Here is a 25,918-nt window from a genome sequence, read left to right as displayed (position 1 = left end):
ACGGGGAGGGGTGAAGAGGATAAAAACACGCGTTCACGGGCGCGCTGGTGCCCTGGGCCGCCTGGGGCAGCAGCGGGGAGAGGGGTGCGGGCAGGGCCTTGTCTTCTGCCGCCTCCCGGCCTCGCTATCCCCGCCGCCCTCCGGGGTCTGTGTCCCGGAGCCGTGTCCCGGGGGCCGTGTCTCGAGGGAGGACCGTGTCCGGGCCCGTGTCCCGGGGGTTCCCCGTCCAGGGGCCCGTGTCCCAGGGGGTCCCCGTCCAGTGGCCCGTGTCCCGGGCCGCTCCGTCCCGGGGGTCCCCGGGTGCCCCGGTGCGCCTGGCCCGCCGCCCGTGACGTCACTCGGCCACGTGCCCTCCCCCGCCCGGGCCCCCCGCGCCCGTCCCGCGCCCCCCGCGCCCGTCCCGCGCCCCCCGCGCCCCCGGTTCCCTCTTTACCTTCTCGTGCTCCCGGCGGAGCCGCCCCACCAGCGCGGGGCTCAGCGGCGAGGCGCCGCCGCCGGGGGCCTCCATGCGGGCCGGGCCGCGCCGGCGGTCTCCGGGGGAGCGGGGAAAGGGAGGGGAGGGAAAGCGGCCGGTCTGGGCCGATCTCCTCAGCAGGGCGAATGAGTCCTATAGAAATGTTTGTGCAGGGCGAAGCGCCTGCTCCAGAGCCGCATCCACGCCGGGGCCGCCGCCGCCTGGGCCCGGGGCGCCGCCGCTGCCGGGGGAAGAAGCATCTCAGTGTCTCATTCTGGGCCGCGCCGCCGCCGCCGCCTGGGCCCGGCTCCCGCTGCGCCGGGGGAGAGCCGGCCGTGGGTGCCGACGCCGGGTCCGGCCGCGCCGCCGCCCGCCCGCCTGCTGCACTCTGGGTACGCGGCCGCGGCCCGCGGGAGGCACCCGGCTGCGAGCCGCGAGAGGCGGGCGCTCCACACCCCCTGCCCGGCCCGGCCCGGCCCCCGCGCAGAGGTCCGGCGCCCCCCGGGGCTGCCCGGCAGCCTGGGCCGGCCCGGTGCTCCCGCGGCCCGGTGCCCCCGCGGCCCGGTGCTCGGGAGCGCGGGCCCCGGGCGCCGAGGCCGCGGCGTCAGAAAGCGAAGCAGCGGCTGTGAGGCGTTCGGATGGGCCTGCACTGATCCCGGATCCACACAGAGACAGAGCGGTGTGTCCTTCTTAACTGCGAGGTGCTGTCACAGTCACTGCCCTCGGGATACCGGCTCTGGAGAGTGTGTGTGCACTGGCAGGGCGGCTGGCGGTGAACAATCACAGAATCATAGAAAAGAATAGAATGGAATGGAATAGAATTAGAATAGAATAGAATAGAGTAGAATAGAATAGAATAGAATAGAATAGAATAGAATAGAATAGAATAGAATAGAATAGAATAGAATAGAATAGAATAGAATAGAATCATCACAATTAGAAGAGACATGCAGGATTATCCTGTCCCCCCATCTGCTCAGCACTACCCCTGTAACTCCTAAACCACGTTGCCCAGCACTTGCCCAGACACCTTTTAAACACCTCCAGGGATGGTGACTCCGTCGCATCTCTGGCGGCCCATTCCAATGCCTGACCACCCAAAAAAATTTTTTTTTACATCTCTTACTCCAAATCCCCACATCCAACCTGGCCTTGAACACCTATGGGGCATCCGTGATCTTTATGGACAGGCTATGCCAGCGCCTCAACACCTTCACATGAAAGAATTTCTTCCTAATATCTAACCTAAATTTCCCCTCTTTCAATTTTTACCCATTAGGCCTTGTCCTTTTTCTTCAGTGGACTGCCATGACTTGGCAGATTGCAAAATACTGATTAAAAGCACTTGGAGCAGCACCCAGACTCGCCTACATGGAAAACTCACTGCATGGGAAGCGAGTGGTGTACAGCCACCCTTGAATACCACAGACTAATTTATGTGCAGTAAATTCACTAGCTAGTTCTGTGGATGCCATTAGACACCTCCAGCATAACACGGTGGTGGTGGAAGGGAGCCACGCTTTAACAGCGTGCAGGATGGCAGCACTGCTGAGGGCCTGAGCAGCTTCTCATGGTGTTCGATGCCACCCCAGCAGGTGGATTTCAACTTGTGCATTTCAAACACCACAGAGATGTGTTCAGTCATAGACTTTGCGCTTAGTGCTGAACCTTTCCCTTGAGTGAACGAGGTTTTGTGTTTTATGTTTGCCAGTAGAATTGAGGGGCTCATATTGTCTCCCCCACAGGGATTAGTAAGAGTTTCCTTCTCCAGCCAAAGCATCAACACTTCCTTTCCATGAACAAAACTAACCCTGTACGCACCACAAAGCAACTGTTTGTGTTATACACATGACGCGGTATTTGCTGTGCACTTTTGTAAATCCATGTTCCCATCCCCCATGAAGAGCTTGTTAAAGCTCTACAGATGAGGAATTTAGAAACAATTTTCAAAGCATAGTTACTCAAGCTGGAAGTTAGCTTTTAGCCAGACTTTAATACAGCTTCCAATACTGCAAATAAAAATTTGCGACTGCAGCTAGGTAGTTTGGTTTTTGAAATAACTACATCCATAATCTTCAAGAATAATTGAAAGTTAACTAAAATCTCTGGCGCATATTTGTCACTGAGAGAGGGATTCTGGATCCTTTAAGTGGACAAGGGACATCTATATATTGTCATCAGAAAACAGCCCACCAGTGAAAGGATATCTCATTTAAATAGGTTATACAAATCTTGCAGTCCTTCTAAATACCCATGATAAGGAACTCCCTTTAAGCCTACTCAGAACCTCTTCGTAACTTCACTTCGGGGCTTGCAGAGGAGATACCACAAATACAGGTCATTTTTAAATGTTCTGGTTGATTCCACTTCATCTCAACTAGATTGGAAGATAAAACACATATATAGTATAAAGATACAGTACCTTATTTGAGATTTAAAATTTTTGCCTGACATAAAAAACCCTTAAGTAACAAGAGGAGCCACAACATTGGAATTCTGTATCACAAGACACTACTTTCTAAAGAGAATGTAAAGACATGCAATCATTTCTCTTGGTTCCTCTTCCAAAGATTTCACCATTTCCTGTGCCTTGAGTACACCATTTAGTCACTGAATGTGTTGGGTTGACCGCCTCTGACAGTTCCAAAGTGAGAGGCTACATCATTATCACAGTAACGACTGCTTGCGTTTGGTTGTACTGATGATAGTATGGAATAGTTTATGGCATCCTTTTGTACAATTTGTTTTTATCTGCCAGTGAAGAAATGTTCTAATAGTGACAAACAGATGGGATACAGCATTTGCCAAAGATGAGCATGAAGCCTTTCTCACATTCTTTTGCACTTATAACCTTTACAGAACCATTGTCACCAGTAAAACTCGATGGATTATAAAATAAATCATATTGCAATTTGGCCTTCTACACTGCAGATTTCTGTTTGCTTGTTTACAACGTTAAATCTTTAGATGCCTTACCAGATGATTTTCATAAAACCTTGGAGAAAATTATGGAGGACTTTCTGTAATTGAGGGAAAGGCAAATAAGCAAAGCTTACATGTTTTCTTCCAAGCGGCTTGCTTAGTGCTCAGCAGACATGCCCATACTGGAGCTGAAGACAGGGATGCTGGCAGAGCTTCTTCCAAACCTCAGGCTGGTCAGATTGGATGAACTTTTAGAATGAGAAATCAGTGTCATGTTTTCAGTTTTGACATGAACAGGTCAGCAGTACCTGTGAGAGCAGTGCATTAGAAGCAAGGTCTTGGAGAGGTCAAATTAAGTTTGCAGCAGAAAACCTCGTACCAGGGCATTGGCTCAAAGACATTCTCCCTTGGCAAAGAAGTCTGTGCCTTCTCCCATACTCATTCAAAGTCATTCACCACCACTCTGCAAAGACAGCAGTCACACGGGAAGAGGAAAACAAGGAGAGGACAAAAGAGGAGGCATGGGAGAAAATGCTCCAGCCAGTCTTTCTGCAGAGAGAAACAAAGCTGAATCTATGACCCCTCTGTTTCGCAAAACCAGAGGCTTAGATCTAAAAACAGGTATTGCAACAAAAAGTTCTGGATAAAGACAAGAGGGTTAAGAATCTTGGAACTGACACGTGTGCAAATACATGCAGAGTGGGGCTAAGAACAACAGTTGTGTGGGGATTGGCTGGACACTGGGTACAAGAGAAAAGCAACAAGGAGGAGCTCGTCATTATCAAGTGGGAGAGAAAGTTATCCTGAGACAGAGCTCCCATGAGAGGAATGCATCTTTGGAAAACAAGATGTGACCCATGTGGTCAGAGACGTGACTGCCTCTGTTGTCAGCACATGGAGACAGTCTGAGAAGAGGAATAGTGAATGAACTCCATAGGCCATGAGCAGGCTCCCTGATCTGCTTTAGGGAAATTTCATACTCTGTCTTCTGTCATGAAAAGCACATGCTAGAACTAATGGAAAAAAAACCCAAAGTAGTATCCTTTAGTTAAAGCTAACTCATAATCAAAATACCATAAGACCAAGTCCATCTTAGAATTGTATATATAATTCTGGCTGCAACACCCACCCTGCAGGCTTATTGTGAACTTCTAGTGATTCTTAAATTCCTGTGAAAGATAAGAAGCCTTTCCTTGTTGCTGTGATTTGCCAGGAGGATAAGTGCCCCAGAAAATATTTAAGAATAACTGTCTCCACTCTGCCAACAATAATTGATTATTTTTTCTATCCAAAAGTTTTATTCTGAATAAAACCACTATTAACTTTTCTAATGAATGTTCTTTATGCTGCAGATAAGTCCTTTCAGGCCTTCCTGTTGGAAAAAAATTAATGGCCATGAGTCCCCCTTCTTTGGTAAATCAGGAAAGTAACCTAGTTCCACCAGAGCTGCTTGGAGGAGTGAAGCTCTTCAATGCTTGCAGAACCATAGTCAAAACCTGCACCTCCCTCAGTTTAATCAGCCTGAAACAGTCAGTGTTTTTTGTTCAGATAATGACAATGGAGTCAAACTGCTAGACACCTTTCATTGTCCAGATATAGAACAAATAAGGTTTTTATATGGTTGTTGTTCTGAAACATCATGGTACTGACATTAGCATGTTCCTCTCTCCTGTCTTTTCTCATTAGAGAAAGGTGAGAGGCTTCAGGGATGATGCCAACATGCTACTCTTTTTTTTTTGTTACATACTGAAATACCTTAACTCATGCTTGAAATGTAAGTTTAGGGGCACTAGGTGACAGCTAAATATTTATGTGCTCTGTGTCACCAACTTAGCCTCACCCTTGCTATTCATCCACACGACTCTCCCATATTTAACATTCTGGTATCTGAGAACCACTCAACTGATGTTCCCTCAGGTTCAGTTTTTAGAAGGGTTGAGTATTAAGTAGGTTGATGTTCCTTTGTCTCTGCAGGGAGAACCAGGGGCCTGATTTTCTGGTTGAAGCTACTGGACCTTAAAGTCCAGCAATACAGTGTAATTTTTTTTCCACACTGGTAGTGATGAAGAGGCGTCTGGATCTGTGTATTGGATTCAGTGAGGATACAGAAAATAGTCAGAAATAGCCCATACCTATGCAGACACACATACACATTAACCACACACATCTAGGAGCAGCTAAAAAAAAAAAGCTGGGGCAGACTGTAACCTGTCTGGTGAGACCATCTGTAGAAATTTCATTTTTCCTGATAAAAAAGGCATCTATGTAAAATATACATAAGGCAGGATAACCAACTATTAGTGTGCATTATGCTTTAACATTATTATGTGTTTGCTAGTAATAACAACATAGCTTGCTTTCATGTTACTATCATGCAGTGAAGTTCTGGGCCCCTCGCAGCAGCACAGCTGACTGTAGTCTAGCTGCTGTTCTGTGAGTACTGTCATGGTTGGTTTGATACATGAAACTTGGATGCTTTATTTGTATGCTTTGTAGTTGCTTCTGCCATCTTTGATTAGTATCACCTGGAAATCCCTGCTTTTCTGCATGTAGTCACACCCAAGAGGAAAGCCTGGCTCGGAAAAGATTAGTGTCACTTTGCCTTTTTCCCTCATCTTTTCCCTGTAAAGGAGGAGAGCTTTCTGATCATGGCAGTGTATCAGTAAAGATAGCCTAGATACCAAATGCCTTAAGGGCCTCAATCTCCTCTCATATGTCCCAGAATTAAAGCTGAAATAACTCTGTTGACTTGAGTGATGATTTATACCTGCATTAGTGAAAGGAGAATCCAGTTCTGAGGTTCATATGAGGGATACTATGAAATCTATTCTTTTAGCTTGGTAAACAGACAGTACCAAATGCACATTTCCATTAAGAAGAAGATTGTGATATTCAGGATGTCTTTCTTTCTCCCAGACTATTTGCTCCCTTGTGCTGCGGTGGTGATGAGGGTGGCAGCATAAGAGTAGCCCTTGCACAGACTCAAAGGGCAGATTTAGAGGTCTCCCACATCACAAATGCACAATGTCTTTTCTGATATTTGGGTCACCAACTCTCTCTAGTGTAGCAACTGTCAAAAAAGCACATACAAACCAAAGCTGGTAGCACAAAGTTTGTGCGAAAGCAAAGCCTGCACTTTTGCAAGCTAAAACCTTGGCTCACAACAGTGTGTTTAAAACAGGCCTTGCATCAGGTCCAGCACGAGCCAGCTGGGCCACAGCCAGAGAGAATTCTCAACCAGAAATGGCCTTGTTAAATACTCTTTACTGGGTATGTTTTTCTGCCCATTATTGATCAAGGGCAGGTTATACACCATTATTTTTTTGCTGTAGCAGAGGCAGTCAGTTTATGCTGTTAATGTCTCAGAAAACTCTTCCTCTGGTTTCCAGTTTGTAGGAGGGGTACCTGCTAAGTGGGCGTTCCCACTGCCTTCTTTCCAAGTGATCAAGGGGCATTTCTCCAAATAATTGCATTCTTGTCTCTACAATGTAGCAAGCCAGCACAGAAGCCCTAAACTGCTTCTCAGTTTTTTTACCTGAGTTTCTGTGACTGAGTAAAGCTTGTAACTACAAAGGTTGGGTTTATCATTACTTTCAATTAATAACTTTGTCTATCCTTTTAATTGTAATTTCTTATTCACTTCAGGGAACTATTTACATATATTTACATATATTTATTTATACACTTTAACAAATGTACTCATATTAAAACAGGGCATTTCCCTGACAAGCTTAAACCTGTTTCCCTATCATTCAACTTCTCTTTCATTTCACCTTTTGTTTTGTTTCTCGGCATTTTTTCTACTTTAAGGCACTGCATTTTGTTGCTAAAGGCATCTTTGGTTCACAGATATCCTTCCAATTCTGTTTAATTCTTCTCAGTAAAGTCACAAATGCTATTGTGCATTACATTGATTTTTACCAAAACAACTGGGATGAGAATATGACAAACTGAAAGAAGCCAGAAACCACGATCCTGTACTTCTGCTGCTGCAAACCAAAAGCGTATTACAATTTGTACCTACAATTCATTCCTGCAAGCCCTTTCTTAAGCCTGTAATCCCAATTATGGACACGGTCCTTGTGGCTTCAGGGAAAGCAACTTCCCGATCCCAGACTCTCCTCAAGAGAGGAAAATTCATTGCTTGCCTAAGAAAGAGTTTCTCTGGAAGCTGTAGACTGGGGAGAGTCAGAGCATGATTGGAACTCTTTTTTGCATAACCAGATCAAATCTGGCCTTGGTAATAGTGAGAAATTACTACCATCTGAATTCTAATCCATGGCATATGCAATCGGGGCTGGGTGGTCTCATTATAACTTCTAGGAGAGCAAACCTCATTTCATAAACCACCACTGCAGGTGGCACTTCAAATGGAGTCTGCAGGCCCAGTGGTGCGACTCCACTTCTTGTTGAACTCACAGAGCATTTTTAGCAAAAGAAATGCAACAAAGCCAGTTGTCTTCATATTTTTCGACTCCTGAAGATTTCCACGAATGTTTGTGATCATTTTCTAGGGATAGAAAAAAGAATAAAAGACTTTAGGTACGTATTTTCTGAAGTGAAGTGATGTAAACTACAAATATTTAAGCAAACATCAGTAAGATGATCTCAACACTTAAGGCAAGCAAGAATGAGCCCCAAAGAGGGGAATGCTTCCAAAAGATGCAGTCTGTGTTTCCAGGACACATGTACAAACAATACCAATTTTATAAAACAGAGCAAATCAGGATTTGCTAGAGTCCTGTGCTAAAGAAAAGTGGGGTTTTCCACATCCTTTGGCATATCAAATGCAATTGACCTCATTGACGAATACTTTTGGAGACATTCAAAGGGTTTTAATAACCTGAGCTGAACTCCATATCAATTTACATGAAGAGCCTTAACTGGTGTCTGTTGACTCACGTTTATTGGGATCCAAATGCAAGGAAGGTCCTGCTTACCCATCTCACCTCATTTCTGTTTTCATCTCCATGCAAACCAGGTCCATTCTCCCACAGCAACAGCTCACAGCCATCCTTGAGTGGCACCCCTGTGGTTTAAAATTTGCATGGACAATTATAGCTGGCCCAAAAGCAAGTCCAAAACATCCTCACCCATGGTGGCAGGACTGGAAGGGCAGCACTTTTCAACACCCCCTCAGCAAGAGGGTGGCAGCTCAGTGAAGAGAAGATGCAGCATTTGCCGTTCTGGGAACAAAGATGTTAGTGCTACTTGTCCATGAAGACCCCTGCACTTTGGGGTGCAGGGTTTGGTCTTGGCTAAAAAGCAAGTGTTTGACATGACAGACTTGTTAGGGAAGTTGCTGCTAAGGCACAAAAGTGATGCTGGTGAACCAAAGACATTATTGTAGCTCAGTTAAGAGCAGATACTACTTTTACATTTGATTTCAATGCATTTTGAATTTATTTGTTTTCAAAAGCATCTAGAATTTAAGAGACATGCATACATATATAATAAATCAAAATAAGTGAGGAAGTGACAGCATAAAGAACTGAAGACTTTGAATAATATGTTTCATTTTAAAATTACAAGAGCATAAATGCACAAAATCTTAGAGGCCTCCATCCAACAAAGCACTTACATGTATACTTAATTTTAAGTCTCCCTACAGTCACGCTTTGCTGAATTGAGGCATAATAATGGTAAACTTCTAGGCCAAATTCTGGACTGAATTCAGTAGATGCAGATGTCTTTAAAAGGAAACAATATGTGTATGTAGAAAGCACATCTCTAGACACGCATGCCTGATCACTTGCATTCACGTTCAGAAACTGTCAAATGCAGGAACATTTGTTTCCCTTGATTTAAAATACTTGCCTTTCTTGACACAGAGCCACTTTGCCAGCAGAAATAATGGTCTCTGCCCAGAAGACCTTACAGTCTGAAATTTGGACAGATGAATAGGTAAAATACAGAAAAGGATGAGAATGGAAGAGAGCTGAAGTAATAGATTCATATGGTTATTCATTATAGACATGTGCATTCCACGGTTGCCAAGTTATAAGTTTTAAATATAGAAGTTTACTTTTATGTACAAGTAATAATTATTAACAGAACACAAATCTTAGGGGGCTCTACAGATCATTTTGACAATCCAGAGTGAATGGGAGTTTTGCCACTCTTTTGAATAGAGTCAGGCTTTTATTCTGAGACTGTGTTAACCCATATGTCCCCAAAAGAGAGCACACACAAACTTTTACAGCCCAACCAGCTCTGCTGTGACCTATAGAGCCTGGAAACTTGGGTGCAAACATCTGTCAACTCCCAGCTCTCAGAAAGAGGAAGTGTCATTCATCACACATCTGTAATAAACAGCAGCACAACGAGCAACAACAAACCTTCTCCAGCCTTTCTTTACAGCCAAGCTTCCCCATTAACCTCCTGTCCTCCAGAGGCCAAGCAGGAGACTCACAGAAGACGACTTGCTCCACAACACCTCAACCTGCAATTCTGCCATGCTGTCCTGAGATGAAAGGGGAAGCACACGGTGTAGAACTGCTGGGGAGGAACGCTCTGTGCACATTGCCACGCTCACGGCTCCCCACCCCTCCTGCAACCCTGAGAGCTCCTAATGCCACAAACCCCCAGTTCACATAGGAAAAGGGATTTAAAACTGTCAGGCAGCAGCTTTCACTATTAACTTTCAGTTTTGAAACAGCTGAGACTTAGAGGCTTTGAGGAAATCTGGGTCCGATTTTTATTTTTAGATAAACTGCCAGGGAAATAAATCACACAATAATGATTTTCAGTAATTTTTATAGGAGAACTGACAACTTACTGTGGTGACTCAGTATTTGCAGAGTACTCTACAATATTGTGTAAGTACTTTAATTTCATCCATGATTGAATGAATTCGAGGGGTCTGGGCTTTGTTCCTTTAGCACTTCAGGAGGTGTTTCAGCATGAGGTAGGAAGAAGGTAGCAAAGGACAGACTTTGTCCATGTTGTTGCAGTAGACTGTTTCAGGAATCATGCAAAGTCATATGGAATTAACATTTCTTCTACTGTATCAGAACTTATGCCTCAACTAAGAGAAATAAAATTCAGTTATTACAGAGAGAGAAACTAATCTTAATACAGTCACTGGTAAAGTTGGAATAATACAGGGGTTGGCCATGCTCTTGCCTTGTTTCAGTGAATCTGTTGGGGAAGAAAGCTTTCCAGAAGGATGGTTCTGGTAAGCAAAATAGTTTTGTAGCACTAGGGAAAAAAAAAAAAAAAAAAAAAAAACAACACAACACCAACCTAAAAATTGGGGGCTTTTTTTTTTTTTTTTTTTTTTTTTTTTTTTTTTTTTTTTTTGTGTGTGTGTGTGTATGTTTTTTTGTTTGGGTATTTTTAAAATTCTCTCAAAAAAATCCAAAAACACCCATATATTAAAGTCAAAGAGAATGCTCTGACAACCCTCTAAACTGACACACAGGCTCCTTGGGCTCTGAGGAAAGAAACTGGCATTAGTTCAGTGACTTCAACCTGGCTCCACACTGTCTGAAAGGTCTTTTCACGGGGAAGTTAATGCAATATCTTGGCCTGAATTACCTCCTTTTTATCACTACCTCCATGCTATTTAGATATAGATTTTTTAGTTAAATGTACTTGTTAAATTTTAATGTTCTTTTGAAACACTGATGAATTAAAATACCACTATATGCAGCTTGCTGGGTCCAAAGAGTCACACAATGGGAGTGAAGCTATACTCGAACCATGCTGAAGTAGTTTAGCTGGAGCAGAGGATTTTTGCTTTTTTTTTTCACTGGAGGCATGATGTAATAACCACCCAGCTGATAAGCTTTAACTAATTTGCAGTTTCCCATTTATTCTTATAAAACACTCCAGTAAGCTATGGTTGGAGTAGGTCTTCCCTCAGATTCCATACACTGTGAACTGATTTTCTCCCTGCCACGTGTTCAGCACCCCCAGACACTCAGCCGTCTGTGGGAGACAGGCATGCCCTTGTCCGAGGGCTTGCACAGACAGTCCCTGTCCCCTGGGCACGGGCCAGGCTGAAGGCAGCCACCACCAAGCACACACAGCTGCCGTGCACTTGGAGTATTGCACAAACTCAGCCCTTGGAGAGAACTAACTCTTAATACAGCAATAATAGGAGCAAGCAGATATGTGAATGAGAGGAGGTAAATACTGGATTCTTTACTTGCAAATGTTCTTTTGGTTGGGATGATGGTTTGTAATGCAACTGAAATGTGAGAAAAAACAAGGGACCAGTAATTAACTCTTGCACTTGTAAGACAGCAACAAATATTTGTTGAAGTTCAATTATGATGGACAAGGAGGTATAATGGCTAGGTCTGGTTATGTCAAGGCAAGATGGGATTATTGGATCAGATACCCCAACCTGCACAGCAAAAACTCCTAGACCACCAAAATAGCTTTACATTAAGTTTAACACTTTAGACTTTGATTAACAGCTTTTACATAACTAAATGATACTGTTCAGACACATCTTGTGATAGTCTGAAGGCCACCGAGGCAGGCAGAACCCATCATGAAACCCAGCAGAGTTCCAGCCGACACTTTGAAACAGCAGCTTTATTTCCAGTTTCCACTTCAGTTTACAGACATTGGTTCTTCCCACACATTTCCCTGCTATCTGAAAAAGCTCCCTGGTATCCTGTACTTTCTTCCCATGAAGGTGCTTATACATTATAATTGAGTCACTTCTCAATCTTCTTTTTATAATGAAAGATAGAATAAAACAGCCTGCGGCCTTTAGAGCATAGGCAGCTTTCCAGAAGAGTTTATGAAGGAGTAGGGAAAGCCTTAATTTCCCTATTTACAATACAGTATCAGTCATCTCTCTTTTCAAACTTGCCAGAAGCTTTTGCTTCCTTTTGGAAAAAGCTGTATGCTCGCATTAAAAAGCACATAAGCATGTATCAGCTCAGATGGCCCTTGGTCCCTCAGCTTGTTTTTGTGGACATGAGCACTATTTATGACAAACCAATTCGGACACGCATGGCAAGTAAAAAGTAAATCTTGTCTGAAGCCAAAGCTCCAGTGCTACTTTTAACAGCAGCTTTTATTTCACGGAAGTATTTTCTTTCCATAAAAGTAGATTTCAACCAATCTTACACTGATTTGAGAAAACCCTTTGCAGATCCCGGTGTCATTACAGACGGTGTGCGAGGGCTGGTGCTGACTGCTGCCAGCGCAGTCATCGACGGACAGGGGCTGCTCCCCTCCCGGCACCTTCTGGAGGGCCTGCCCAGGCCTCTGACACAGAGCTCTCTTCTGAGCACAGGAACCAGCATGCTCTGGTTGGGTTCTAGCATGAGCACCTGTGTACGATCTCGTTACTAAAGAAGGAGTCAGTGTGGAAAAGCCAGTTTCACCTCTGGTGGCCCATGCAGCGTCCCCCAGGGGCTGTGCCTCAGGCACCCCTCTGGGCGCCGTCGGGGTGGCACAGCTGCACAGACCTGCCCACAGCCAGGTGTGTGCCAGCTGGCTCCTCCACAGCAACCTGCTCCTGTGATGGGACACAGACCCATCCCCGCCCTTGCTGGTGCCCAGTGTGGCCCAGCCCCTGGAGCTATACCCGGCAGCTCCCTGTGAAAGCCTTGCTGTCCCTTCCTGCTGCGCTGCCCTTGGCAGCAGCTCTCCTTGCTCATCACCGGAGACCCATTTCCATGAAATCTGGCAGGAGAGGCTCCCCAGTGCCCTTTTCCCCAGTGCACTGGCCAGCCCTGCACAGGGCCGTGCCTGAGCCGCTGGTAATCATGGCTTGTGGGAGGAAAACTGCTCAGTGCCCTGACGCAGCACAGCCACTGGCACCGATGGCATCGCAAATCCTGTCAGGGCTTCCCTGTCTGGCACTCAAACCATACCTATTATTTATGGATACCCCTTTTTAAAATTAGATGATTACAAATTAGAAAATACATGTCCTTAAATCTGAAAGCGCAAAGAGGGGTTATAAATATGCTAAGTCATTCTTTTATGTGACCTGAATAATTATGGAAACTGTAAGAGTTGCAATTTAAAAGGATTTTCAAAACACATCATATTTCAAAAGATACGTCAGTAGAAGGTCATCTGTGACCCCTGCATTGTGTGAATATTCTGATGGAATAGATAGACCTAAAGGAAGATGACAGCTGCCCTCTCATAATTAGCAAGTGGGAGGCTGAAACAAACTGAAACCCACCCAAAATATCGATATCAAAGTACACACAAACGAATCGGCGTGAAGATAAGCACTATGCTTAAATCTCTACAAGATGCTGCACTGGGCTGATTTTTGATGCAGACACAATACATCTGTAATTATTATATACTACAATTATTTGTAGCAGCATATGCAAATGTTGCAGCGTGCAGCCTGAGCCCAGACCGAGCACACAGCCGAGTTTGTGCAGCCGTGGCAATCACAACACGAGAGGAGAGAAACCTGCACGTGCACGTCCGACTTCCCACATTTGGGAGCCCAGGGATCCACCCCTCTGTCCCATTAACCGTGTGCCCATCAGCCTCGTGTCAGAGCAACGTTTAGATATTCAGAAATCAGCACTGTCTGTTCGAATGGTAAGGGACAAGTCCCATTGTCTTCTGGCATATCACATTTTCTTTGAAACGACTTGTCCTAGATTTTTAGATTAAAAATAACAAGTATATAATTCATATATACCACATAAATTTTATATTAAAAAAAAAAACAAACCTTAAAACCGTACCTACAGTACTTTAGTACCTGACTTGTATATTTATGTGACTATTGTTAGAAGTGACTAATTGGGTTTGATTAGCTTCATCATTAATATTCTGTCCATAATTTAACATGCTTCAATAAAATACCCTAAAGCAGTATAATGATTAGATTTCAGGAATATGTGTTTTGCAATTAAGTTGCTCTTGATTTTGATATGCAGATTAAGAAATGGTGGTCTCATTTAAAAAAAACTGCCCTTATTAACTCAGCAGTATACTCTGAAGATTAGGTAAGAAATCCAAGATTTTTCTCTTTGTATATGCTAGTTAAAATGTATTTCAATCAAGCATATGTGGGCAAATCAGATGTGATTAGTTTAAGTTCACAGTCATTCTATCTAAATGAATAATGTGTCACCTAACATTGCAAAAATTTGATTAATAGTTTATCAGTTAATTAAAAATGGGGTTTAATTTTTCTTTTTTAGGAAAATGCAAGGTAGATATTCCTTGTCTTCATCATAAATGCAAATTATTTCAGCTTGAATCTATTGTTCCTTGCTCTCTTCTTCGCCAACTGGCAAGAAAATAAAGCTTTTAAAACCACCTCTTTTAGAGAAGCAGTAAAACTTTGTTCGCTTCCACATATGGCTGCCACTTGTCCAAGTTCGAGCGGGATAATTCCTGTACATCCTTATTCCTCCCCCAAACTCTGCAGGGCCTTTTTGGAGAGAGCCGTGGGCTGTCTTTGCTGCACCCCACAGCAGGTCTCTCGAGTGAGGAGTCCGGGTGAGACCCACCAGAGGGGTCAGGGAGAAGAGAGGACATTCCACCCACGCTGGGGAGCAGGAGGGGGAACGCCAGGGGACAGGCAGCCCCAGCCAGCCCTGAGAAGGGAGCACCACGGCCATGGGCAGCCCCCAGTGACTCCTGCTAGCCACCGAGGGTGCCTGGGCTCCCTCTGCAGCAGCAGCTCTGCAGGACATCAGCCCATCACAGACCCAGCAGCCCAGCAGGAACCCAGAGCGGCGCAGGAGGAGCGTGGCAGGCAAGGCTCCAGCCAGGCTGGGTGTCTGAGCACGGCACCGTGTGCCTCTCTAAGACTTTTTTATTATGTACAGGGTATAGAATATTACACAACCAGAGAAGAGAACGGGATGGAGTTTTCAGTGGTGTGTGCATTTGTGTGAGCACTCTGTACTTGTCTGCTCTGCATCCCCAGCTGTGTGTGTATATACACACACCTAGCTATATATCTCTTTGTGGTACGTGCATTTGCCTGCTGTAAATATATCTTCAGCCTTGCTGCTGGTTGGACATGAGCATGAAGCTGCAGCAGCTTCACCTCTTTCAGGCCCTGAGATCCTGCTTGACACGTTTTCCTCCAACGTTATGTACACAGAACAACTTGGAAAGGAAGGGAGGGGAAACTTCCTCCATCTAAGGAGCTTTGAAAGTTATTTACAAACACCAACATTAAGAAAATGGCAGCGCTACAAAAAGGAACAAATATGAAAAGCTAAAAACTGGGAAAACAAAAAACTGGTTTCCTTCAAGACCTCAATTAAGTTATTTGGTGCAGCCACATCGTATCGTTTTAATTATCTTCTCCCATATTACACTTTCTACATGATTTTACATTATCCAGTGCACAGCATGAATAGCACTCTCTGAATTAGCGATCGTGAAATATGTACATACACACATGACATTGCCCAAGTGCACAACTGAAGATGCTTAGCAGAGTGTCTCCTAAAGATGCTCCTACAAGTCCCCATGATACCCTAAGGAAAACAGCCAGGATTTTAGCAGGGAACAGAGCACAGCCTTCACACTGCAGGAAGCACTCACAGGAGGTGCCTCTCATCACTCCACGGGTGGGACTGCTGCACAGAGCAGTCTGTGTGCTCCCTGTAAGCATCACCATCAGAGCAGGTGAGATGGGCAGGCTGGTGCTTTCTCCGGTAGCTGTTAAGCAAGAGCCAAGAAAATTTTCCTGCTTTTCTTCAAGAAGTCTGTTCTTTTTTTTTTCTTTTTAATTTTGATTTTGATGTTAAAACCAGTCCAGAATATTAAAACTACCTACTCCCAAACAGTTGGATGAACTCCTCATGCATCATTGCTTCTCCCCTCCAGCACTGTCCTCCCTCTGGCTCATACACGCTGCCTCCAGTGCTCCAGGAACCCAGACTGTTCCACCCCGTTTTTGTCCACTCAAACATTTCTACATCCTTTTCCATCTGTGCAAATCAAACCTCTTATTTTAGTCCTTTTATCACTGACTCTTCTGTTCCCTTGTCACCTGTGCATTACATCTTTATTTTCCTGTATAAGGCACCTCACAGAAATGACTGGAAAAACTATTACCCTTTCTCCTTCTCTCCATAGCCACTATTGCTACCACATCAGGAAGAAATCAGCTACTTAATTACAGCGTATGAGACAGATAAAATGCCAATTTTGCCTCCTATTTATAATGATCACTTAATTTTGCAGGCACCCCACAAAGAGCAGAATCTGCATGGTCCCTCGTATTTTCATATTGCTATTAATAATCTGAGCATGAGGGGGGTGAAAGACAGAAGAGATCGCATTTGCTGCTGTACAACTCTACACTAGCTATCATAACTGTAGCACAATAATCCTATTTGTGAGCAACTGAATGTATCTATATTAATCACTGAGTCATACAATTATTGAGGTTAGAAGGGACCTTTAATATTGAGTCCAACTGTTAACCCAGCACTAATAAGGGACTAAACCACGTCCCTTAGTGCCACATCTACACATCTTTTGCACCCACCCAGGGGTGGCAACTGCCCCACTGCCCTGGGCAGCCTGGTCCAGTGCCTGACCACCCTTTCAGTGAAGAAGTCTTTCCCAATATCCAGTCTAAAGCTATCCTGGTGCAACCTGAGGCCATTTCCTCTTGTTGTTTCTCTTGTTCCCTGGGAGCAGAGCCTAACCCCCATCTGGCTGCACCCTCCTGTCAGGGAGATGGAGAGAGCAATAAGGTTCCCCCCAAGATTCCTTTTCTCTTTGAACCCCCCCAGCTGCTCCTCATAATGCTTGTGCTCAGGGGGACAATCACTGCTCTGTCCTGCTGGCCACCCTGTTGCAGGCCAGGTGCCACTGGCTGTGTGCCCACCTGGGCACACCTGGCTCAGGTTCAGCTGCTGCCAACCTGCACCCCAAGGTCTTCTTCCACAGGCAGCTTTCCAGCCACTTTGTCCTCAGCCTGGAGCAGCGCATGCTTTCCTGACATAAACAGTCCCTTCTGACCTTATAGACATCTTTTGATTGATCAAGAAGAAAGATAAAAAGGGGAAGAAAAGCATTATTTGATTATCCATTGAGTAAAACTGGAAGAAAACCATTAACAGTGAAGGAACTTAAAAATCCCCAGCTGCAAGTGGAAATGTACAGTTACAGTGACATGCTCAGAGGTTATATTAGGGGACTTTGAGTGACCTGGAAATATGGATCCATCAGGAAACACAATTCACTTCAGTGGAAACTAAGAATGCTCAAACTTCTTAAAATCAGGTCCATAAAGACTAACGCCTAGAGAATTGTGTCCCTAAGATGGCCAGAGACAAATTGGTCATGGATAACAATATAACATGCTTGCCCTCCCCATTAATATGTGGCTATATTAATATAGCATGGCTTGGTAACATAGTATGACTGGAATCTATATCAAATGATTATGTCAACGGTCCATTAAGCAAATAGTACATTAAACCAATAGAAGAGCATTAGGTGTTTGCTCCATAAATGAGTATATAACAGCAGGTTTAGGATTTAAGACTCCCCAATAAATGCAATATTATATAAGCTGCAGGTTAGCAACGAATTTGCTCTACGTCTTTGATTTCTATATAGAACCAGACACAAGGAGCCATTTTCTATCCTAAGGTTTGCACTGTAGCCAATTAATATGAAATATTTTCCTATGAAAAGCCATACAAACATGACCATGTAATTATATTCTAACAGAAATGTTTCATTAGCATTTCTGATAGAGGTCATCAATTCTTCTTCATCACATTACTTCCATCGTGTCCAGCAATTATTTACAATACCAAGGACACCAAACACATCTCCTATGCTTTTTCCCCCAACAATGTTTGAGTTCAGCTTGTCACAAAAGTTTAGTGATGATGAAAAACTCTTGGACGGGAGCCTGTGCAGGATGAAACCCTTCCTGCAGTGCCCTGATGTTGAAAGGAAATTATTCAGATGAAAGAGGTTTGACCTCTGTACCCATTCCCCCTGCAGCGTTGCAATGAGGACTTCCAAAAAGAAAAACCAACAAACAAAACCAAAACACACAAACCACCACCCACCACAACAAATTCAAGTTGTAATTGGAGATATTCATGCACATTTCCAGGAACGCACTGAAATTGCAACACTTGCACAGGTCACCACGCAGCCATCACCAGACATCTGACCCAGCCACACCAGATGAAGCTGGACAGCAGTGTCAAGGTGAGGGGCACCACATAACAACAGGAATGTCACCAAGAGCTGAGTCCCTCCAATGTCAAGCTCTGTCGCTGGGCGCAGCATTAGCCCCCAAATCAATTCAGTTGTGTTTTGCTGTACAGCCTCTGCCAGGCATCACCCAGACTTGCCTGGCCTCTCTCACTGGAGCTGCCAAAAAAATTCTGACAAGAGCCTGGGTTGCTCTGTATGTCCCCAAGCCTTCCAGCCCTCGTCTTCAAACCATCTGCAAGGAAACTGCCTTCCACCTTATAAAGAAAACACAGGAGACCATTCTTCAAACAAACAAAGAAACTGAAATTGAATTATGAAAGTCTTAAAGCATGTTCCCATGTACAGCCACACCAGCAGAGCACAGGCCTGATGTCCTTCAGCACACAGCTAAGTCATGGCAGCAATCACTGCCCCACCAGCACCTTCCCAACCTGCTTGTCCTGCACACTAGATCAAGAGTCACCTTTTTTTGTGTATCCTGTAACAAACTCACATAAATAAAAGCCATGTGGTATTGATAGACACTATTACTCTATAAGAAAGACTTCAAAACAACAACTTGGATAGGACATGCAGAACCCAAAGGTTCAGGCCAGTTATTGTAAACTAAAAAGGAATTCAAAAATAAACCACTAAGTCACTCAGTACAAGCTGCAGCTGGGGGCCGGGGCCACATCTCTCACTCTGCACGAGCCGAGGAGCAGCAGAGCTTTGGGGGGCACACACCCTGCACCCCAGAGCTCCCCCACCACTGTCTGTGTGGTTCAAGTGCCCAGCCCCGGTTTTGGGCAGCTCAGCTGCAGGTCCATGCCCTGCCCCGAGGACAGGCAGGCTGCCATCCCTCAGCGCCTCTTCTCCACAGCAGCACCGTCACCACCACCCCCCTGCAGCGCTCCTGGGGTTCCCAGCACGGCTCTCCCCACCTCTGCCCCCCTCAAGGGCTGCCCAGTGCCGGTCCCAAGCACCTCTGCTGAGACCTCCCCCGGCCTTTCCCTTCCTGGGACTTTTCCCCAGCACATACGAGTTACAGCTCTCTGCTTCTCTCACACATCGAGCACAAGGCGCTCCCCTCCGCATGTGGTTTCTGTTCACTGATACACGGATCTGGTGACAGTAATCCTTTTCAGTTTCAAAATGGTTAATGGTTTTGGGCTCAGCTTCCCTCCACTGTGTGTTCAGCTTTCTGGCCTCTACAAAGCGAGCATAAAACAGAGTTTCAGACACTTCTGTTCACTGTGCACAAGAGTAAAGTGCTTGAAAAGATGCAAGATAGTGAAAAATCAGTGCGGTGTGTTTCTGCCTCATTCATGCCTGCCAATATCATTTTAAAAAAATCAATAGATTGCAATTTGCATTCATTTTAATACATTTGCATAAACTCAGGCAAATACATTGAAAGCTTCGTCCCTAACAACTTTAAAGTTATGCTGGAGCAAAACACCGAGAGCTCATTGCAGGCTGCTGCTTTGGGGGTGCTGACTGGGGTTAAAGTGGGCAGGTTTTCCTCTCCCTGCTCAGTCCCACCTGGGCAGGCAGCGTGGGCAGGGAGCAGGGCTGGGCTCTGCCCTGGCAGCGTGCTTGGGAGGGATGGGCACATCCCTGCTTACAGCAAGGCAACCATGCGGTGAGCCCAGACTGGTTTTGTGACTGCAGGTAAGTTCTCAGGCTCAGACCCTGAGTAGTCTGTTTTGTTTCACTCCCACGTTTTGGAGCCCTGTGTTAGGTCCCTGAGGAGCTGATCAGGCTCACACTGCCTGCAGCAGTCACTGAGCAGGAGATAGTTCAGGGGCACATAGAAATGTGGTTTGACATTGGGACATTGGGGCTGGAGCAGGCTAAATATCTTTCTTTCCTTAACTGAGCCCCTAGGTCAGACCTGCAAATTCACCTAGCTCCACCAGCAGCTGTTTCTCTTTCCAAGAAGATGTGTTTCATCTCCCAAATCCATAGCTGATCAGGTATAAAATTAAATCCCATGCATGACCAGGGGATTGCTTTAAAAAGCGTCAGGTTTGCTGGCTCATTGCTGTTCAGCCGGAGCAGCAATCCCGCAGCCTGTGGTACAAGCTGCTACACAGCGGGGCTGTCCCGTGCCTTGCAAGGCACCAGGCGCTCCCTGACGTGGCCCAGGTGAAACCAAGCAGGCTGGGCAGTGCAGCCCTGGCAGGGAAAGCCACAAGCCCCCATATGCACACTGCGCATCCCAAGGTTGGCTCAGTGCAGCTCAGTCCTTCAGCAGGACGCACAGCCCAGCCCAGCCCAGCCCCCGGAGCAGCCACCCCCACCCCTCAGCACGGAGGGTCCCAGCAGAGACAGGACTTCTCCAAGGTTTTGAAGCCACGTTGTTCTGCAGAAGTGCTGCTGCTGCCAGACAGGCACAGCGTGGTGCCCCTCAGCCTCAGCAGCCTGCCACAGGCCACGAGCGGCACCACCAGAGCCTACCGACATTTAAGGGGAAGAAAAACAGTGCTGCTCACAGGCCTAAAACCAAAAATGCAAGGGTGAAAATGAAATGAGTAACGGCTTTCCTGCAAAAGGTGTAAAATATCATCGAGAGAATAAAATCTGCAGTTGGCTGGAATATGAATAGTAAAAATATTCACAAATACACTGAGGCCTTCAACATTGCATCTAGACTAAAGAAGAGCGATGCATTGGAAAAAAAATCTTTTCAAATTCAGTTCAGAGAAGCTGATTTCTGATGTTCTTCAACTCAGAACTTGGAATAATTTTTTCCCCTGTAGGAACTTATACAAAAATGACAAAGAAGGAAAAATATATAAAAAGCCAAGAAATAATGACTTTTTAATCTTTGATGATATCTACTCAGAGGGTAACTATCTACAAGGATTGCAAAATTTAACCTATCATTTCCATAGTGACAACAGAATTTATAGATTAAAGATTTATAGAATTTAAACATTTGGAACGAAACCATCTGGCTCCGCAATAGCCAGCCCCAGACTTAGTGCTTCAATAGCTAGAGCTCTTCCCACTGAACAAAAGCCAAACCTCAAGTCATCAACAGCATCTGGCTATGATAAAGCCCTGCTCCAACACCAACTATTCGGAGATGCTCTGCTAAATTAGCAGGATGCGCCTGAGAAGCTGAACTGCACAAAGGGGTAAGTGGAGACACAGTAGGTGTCCTCTGGGAAGGCTGCAGAAGGTGCTGAGCGTGTGCCTCACTGGGGCAGGAGGAGGATGATTGAAGCTGAGAAGACAGACTCCATGTCTTACATCTGCTCTCATAGGGGTCAGTGGCTGTCTGGGTGCTCACAGATGTTTGCAGCTGGGAGCAGCTAGCAGGGTGGTGCCGTGCCAGGGAGGGTGACAATGCAGAACCCACTCCACTTGCCCAAGGAAGCCACCTCCACACTCTCTCCCTGTCCCCATCCTGGGACTGGGGACCCAAATAACCCAATTCCCCATCTGGGAAGCAGGAACTCCAGGGCTGGGGTGGCCAGAGGCTTGCTCCCCACCCAGCCACTAGCCCATTTGGAAGCCACTTCTGTTCCTCAATGTTAAGGTAGAAGTAGAAAACTTGAGACAAATCTCTGACATTTTATAACTGCATTTGCACTAACAAATGTAGATGACACATTTATTGACATTGTAACAACTCCTCCAGGACAACTACGTTTTTAAAAAAACGGAAGAATAAAGATAAATCTCCCACAGATATTGCAATGAATCTTACCCTGACATCCTAACAGCGCTGATTCAATCCTTGAATAGGGAAGAGCTCATTAAAAATATCTTCCCCAGCCGCTGCATGGGGCCGATGGCTCCTTCAGCCCAGCCCCAGCGACTCCCGCATGCAGCTGGTGATGCCAGACAGGCACAATTTATGGTTTCATGAATTTGATGAAGTGATATATACACTCAGATTAGTATGTTTGTAAGAATTGTAAAGGTTTCAGGCCCAGATTTTGTGAACTACAAGTTTAATTGGCCCGCGATTACTATGACTGCATATGCAAATTAGATCAGCGCAATTTCACATGTAAATGGCCATAAATTGGGCACGCTGAGCCTGCTGTGGACTCACTGCCACTCGAGCCAGCCCCCAAGCTCTCCACACCTGCATCTTGCTGGTGCTGCTGCCCCCAGGATCCATCTACACGGCTCTGTCAATGCTGCTGGGGAGCGTGGCTGGAGGCTCAGCTTTGGGCTGGGCAAAGCACAGAGTGATGGCAGGCAGCAGGGGCTGCAACCCAAAAACTGAGCCAGAACCTTTCCAAGGAGGCTGCTTCTCTCACCTCGCAAAATCCTCACCCAGGCTTCTGCCAAGGGCTTGTCCATGCTGCTGCCTCACCAGAAACTTGAAACAAATTTTACCCCAAAGTTTTTCATACTGGCTCGGTTGCACTTCAGAGTTTCTGTAAGTTTTCCGGTCTTCAGCGCCTTCCCCCAGAACAGCCTCTCCCTCCTGGGTTTTGATTCGAGCCAAGAAGTGTCCACAGATAATGGGAATCCTGATCCACAGGGTTCAGACCAAGCCCTCATTTTAAGGTCATTTGGAAGGTTTGAACCTAGGCTGGTGCATTTCCACCCAAGGCCTGGATCTTGGTGCACTGCAAGGCAGAGTCTTGCCTTGCTGCAGAGCTGGGGACACCCAGTGCTGGGGACACCCAGTGCTGGGGACACCCAGTGCTGGGGACACCCAGTGCTGGGGACACCCAGTGCTGGGGACACCCAGTGCTGGTGCCCAGGGGGAGATGCTGCAGCACCTGGGGACGCTGCAGAAGAGCCGCCCAATCCAGATAGAACTGCTTCTGCTCTGTTTCCCTAAATGTCTCATTTGCACACTGTAGTTGTTGTTGCTCTTTTTAATGAAGAAAGACTTCAGATCTTCAGCCATGGACTTGGAGCTCTTCAAAAAGAAAAAATTCAAAGGCTAAAAGCCTAATATTAATGAAGAAAAACAGAGCCGTGCAAGCCTGAAACAACTAATAACCTATGCAGAGCTATAAACTGATAAAGATTTGCTAGTCTTTAGTAAGAAGCGAAGCATCAAGAATATTCATATAATAGGAAGACTCCAGCATTCAGTCTATGTGAACAAGATGCTTTAGGCTTAGTTTCCTCAGGACTTTTGTGCCATTTATGGACCATTTCTGCACGGAAAACAGGAAATTAGTGCACTAAAAATGACTTATGCACCAAATTAGTCTGTTTTCATACCCACAAAATCCCAAAGCAGCTCTATTTAACTCTGACCCAAGTATTCACCTCAGGGGTGAATTACCTAGAGAAGCTGGAGTCAGATGAAAAGCATTTGCAGCTTTAGGAAGCTTATTTTACATATTCACCATTAACTTCATTTTGTGGAAACAAGTGCAGATTTGGTGCACGTTGTGCCACAACCCAACGTGGCAGGAACCATTCCCAGAGCACCAGATCCCCACAGCGCTGCCCCTTCTGACCGTGTCTGCTCTTCTCATGTCTTTCCATTTTAGATGAGCCCTAAAAATGTATTCCAAAATTAAAAATGAATCCAGGGTACCCAACTTCAATAACCTGCACGTGTTGCAGTGCCATGATTTCCACAGCCTGCTGCTGCTGGGCTGCAGATCTCACGTGGGGATGGGGACACAGGTCTTGTATTCCCACACGGAACGTTCCTTCCATGTCGTCCCCTGCCTGACACAGGGGCTGAAGGCCCTTGGGAAGGAAAGGTAAACATGTACAACAGCCTCCTAGACTGTGGAACTTGTTCCCACCCGTTTTTAGGGCATTTTCCAGAAATATGGACATCATCCCCGTGCAGGAGGCACCGCTCAAAACTTCCCTGTAACTGTTTCTCAGCCTCTGGGTATGGGTTAGCCCTCAGGAGGTCACAAACAAGAACTGGAATAGAAATTTGTATCTTTTTCTCCCTTTAACTCAATGCAATCTCCTCTGTTTACATCTGCAAGCTACATCAGCAAAAACATCCCGCGCCGATGAACTCTACAAGTACATAATAAATAAATAATAACAATAACAGTTTGTGTTAATATAGCACCTCTAATCCAATTATCTGAAAGCTCTTTGCAAATACTAATTAATTAAGTCTTGCAACACCCCTGTGACATAGGTTATTATTATCCCCACTTTATATATGATAAACGGGAGTCACCAGAACTCCGCTTCCCTCGAGCACGTGTCTAGAGCAGCACGGCCAGAGCCCGGGAGCTGTGCTCCAGCACCACACATCACATCACTCCGAAAAGGGTTTCTTCTGGCAAAGACCACCACACTACAACAGCAGAAAGATGGGAAGCTTCCCAGCCATTGCAGGATGCAGCCAGAGCCAGCCCTCACACACAGCCGAGCACCAGGCTCCTACTTGCTGCTTTCCTGCCCCAGGGGATCCCTGCAGATCCACACCGAGGGAAGTTGAGGTCACACCTCACCTCTGCAGCAGTCAGCACAGCATGAAGCAATAATTATTTACCTTGGGTCTGCTCCAAGGCCAGGCTGGCAACACGAAGAGGTGCTGAGAAAGAGCTCGAGCCCCAAAAGGGCCCACAGGAACACAGGACTTTTTCCCGGCTTTGGTTTCCTTCAGGGGCCATGAATTTCAGCATCCCCTGCAAACTCTGTTATTTATGACAGGTGGAGCCATTTGTGTTTCATCAGGAAATGGCCCATCCCAAAAGCACAGGTGGGTGGAGGCTGGAGGGAGTGCTGCTGCCCAAGGGCTCCCTCACCCTCTTGCCTGTGGCAGCCAGGGAGGCTTGGGCTCAGCCCCAGCTGCACTGATAATCCACCCTGCTGCCTTTTACACGTCTCAGCAGTTTCAGTGCTCGCTTTTTTTCATAAACCTTTAGAAGAAATCCTAACATCATGGAAGCGAATAATTTTTTTTTTGCTTTCATTTTATGAAAAATTAATTGTTTAAAAGAAAGAGAGTTTCTGCTCACTCTCTGTGGAAAGCAGGCTGGGTTACTTTATGTATCAGGAAAACTGAGGCAAAATAGCTCTGGAAATGGTTCTTTTTTTGCTCTCTTTTGACAGGAAAACACATATGAAGGCCTTCTGATTTGCTAGACCTCTTTTATGCTCACACTGGTCTTAATCATCTGTTGTAGTCTTGGGAGAGCTTTTGGAGCTCCCTGGACCAACCATCCAAGTCCTCTTTGGTACACTTTTGGCAGCAACGTGGCTGGAACCATCCAACACCTCCTTTCAACTTACCCCAACACCAATAAAATGGTGTGAGAATTTTACATTCCAGTTGTACCTTTTCAGGAGCATGCTGACCTTCGCCCCAGAAGCGTGTTTCTGTCAAACCCATCCCTGCTGTGCACTGAGCTGATCTTGGTAGTAACAGGGGGGAACCACCCTTTCATCTGCAGTGAAATCCATCCTCCCCATCTTTAACATCCA

At 45.7% G+C, this 25,918-nt stretch overlaps 1 protein-coding gene and 1 long non-coding RNA gene across 2 annotated transcripts in view; both read right to left on the bottom strand.

The window, feature by feature from the left end:
- The window catches only part of URI1 (URI1 prefoldin like chaperone), a 40,965-nt gene extending 40,272 nt beyond the window's left edge, over positions 1–693 (bottom strand). Inside the window, exon 1 of the mRNA XM_040075262.2 lies at positions 434–693. Within this exon, the coding sequence (XP_039931196.1) occupies positions 434–508 (75 nt within the window). The 5' untranslated portion in view covers positions 509–693. The remainder of the gene's footprint in view (positions 1–433) is intronic.
- Positions 694–22,104: 21,411 nt separating this feature from the next.
- Positions 22,105–25,113, bottom strand: LOC120757731 (uncharacterized). Its single transcript, XR_005702625.2, has 3 exons — positions 24,943–25,113; positions 23,793–24,010; positions 22,105–23,661 (listed from the first exon to the last, which is right to left on the bottom strand). It is a non-coding gene; the product is annotated as an uncharacterized LOC120757731 (long non-coding RNA).
- Between the last annotated feature and the right edge of the window lie 805 nt (positions 25,114–25,918).

This window comes from Hirundo rustica, chromosome 11 (assembly GCF_015227805.2).
Source record: "Hirundo rustica isolate bHirRus1 chromosome 11, bHirRus1.pri.v3, whole genome shotgun sequence".
Classification (NCBI taxonomy): Eukaryota; Metazoa; Chordata; class Aves; order Passeriformes; family Hirundinidae; genus Hirundo; species Hirundo rustica.
The sequence above is the reverse complement of the archived record's forward strand: the minus strand, read 5'-3'. Positions and strand labels throughout refer to the sequence as shown.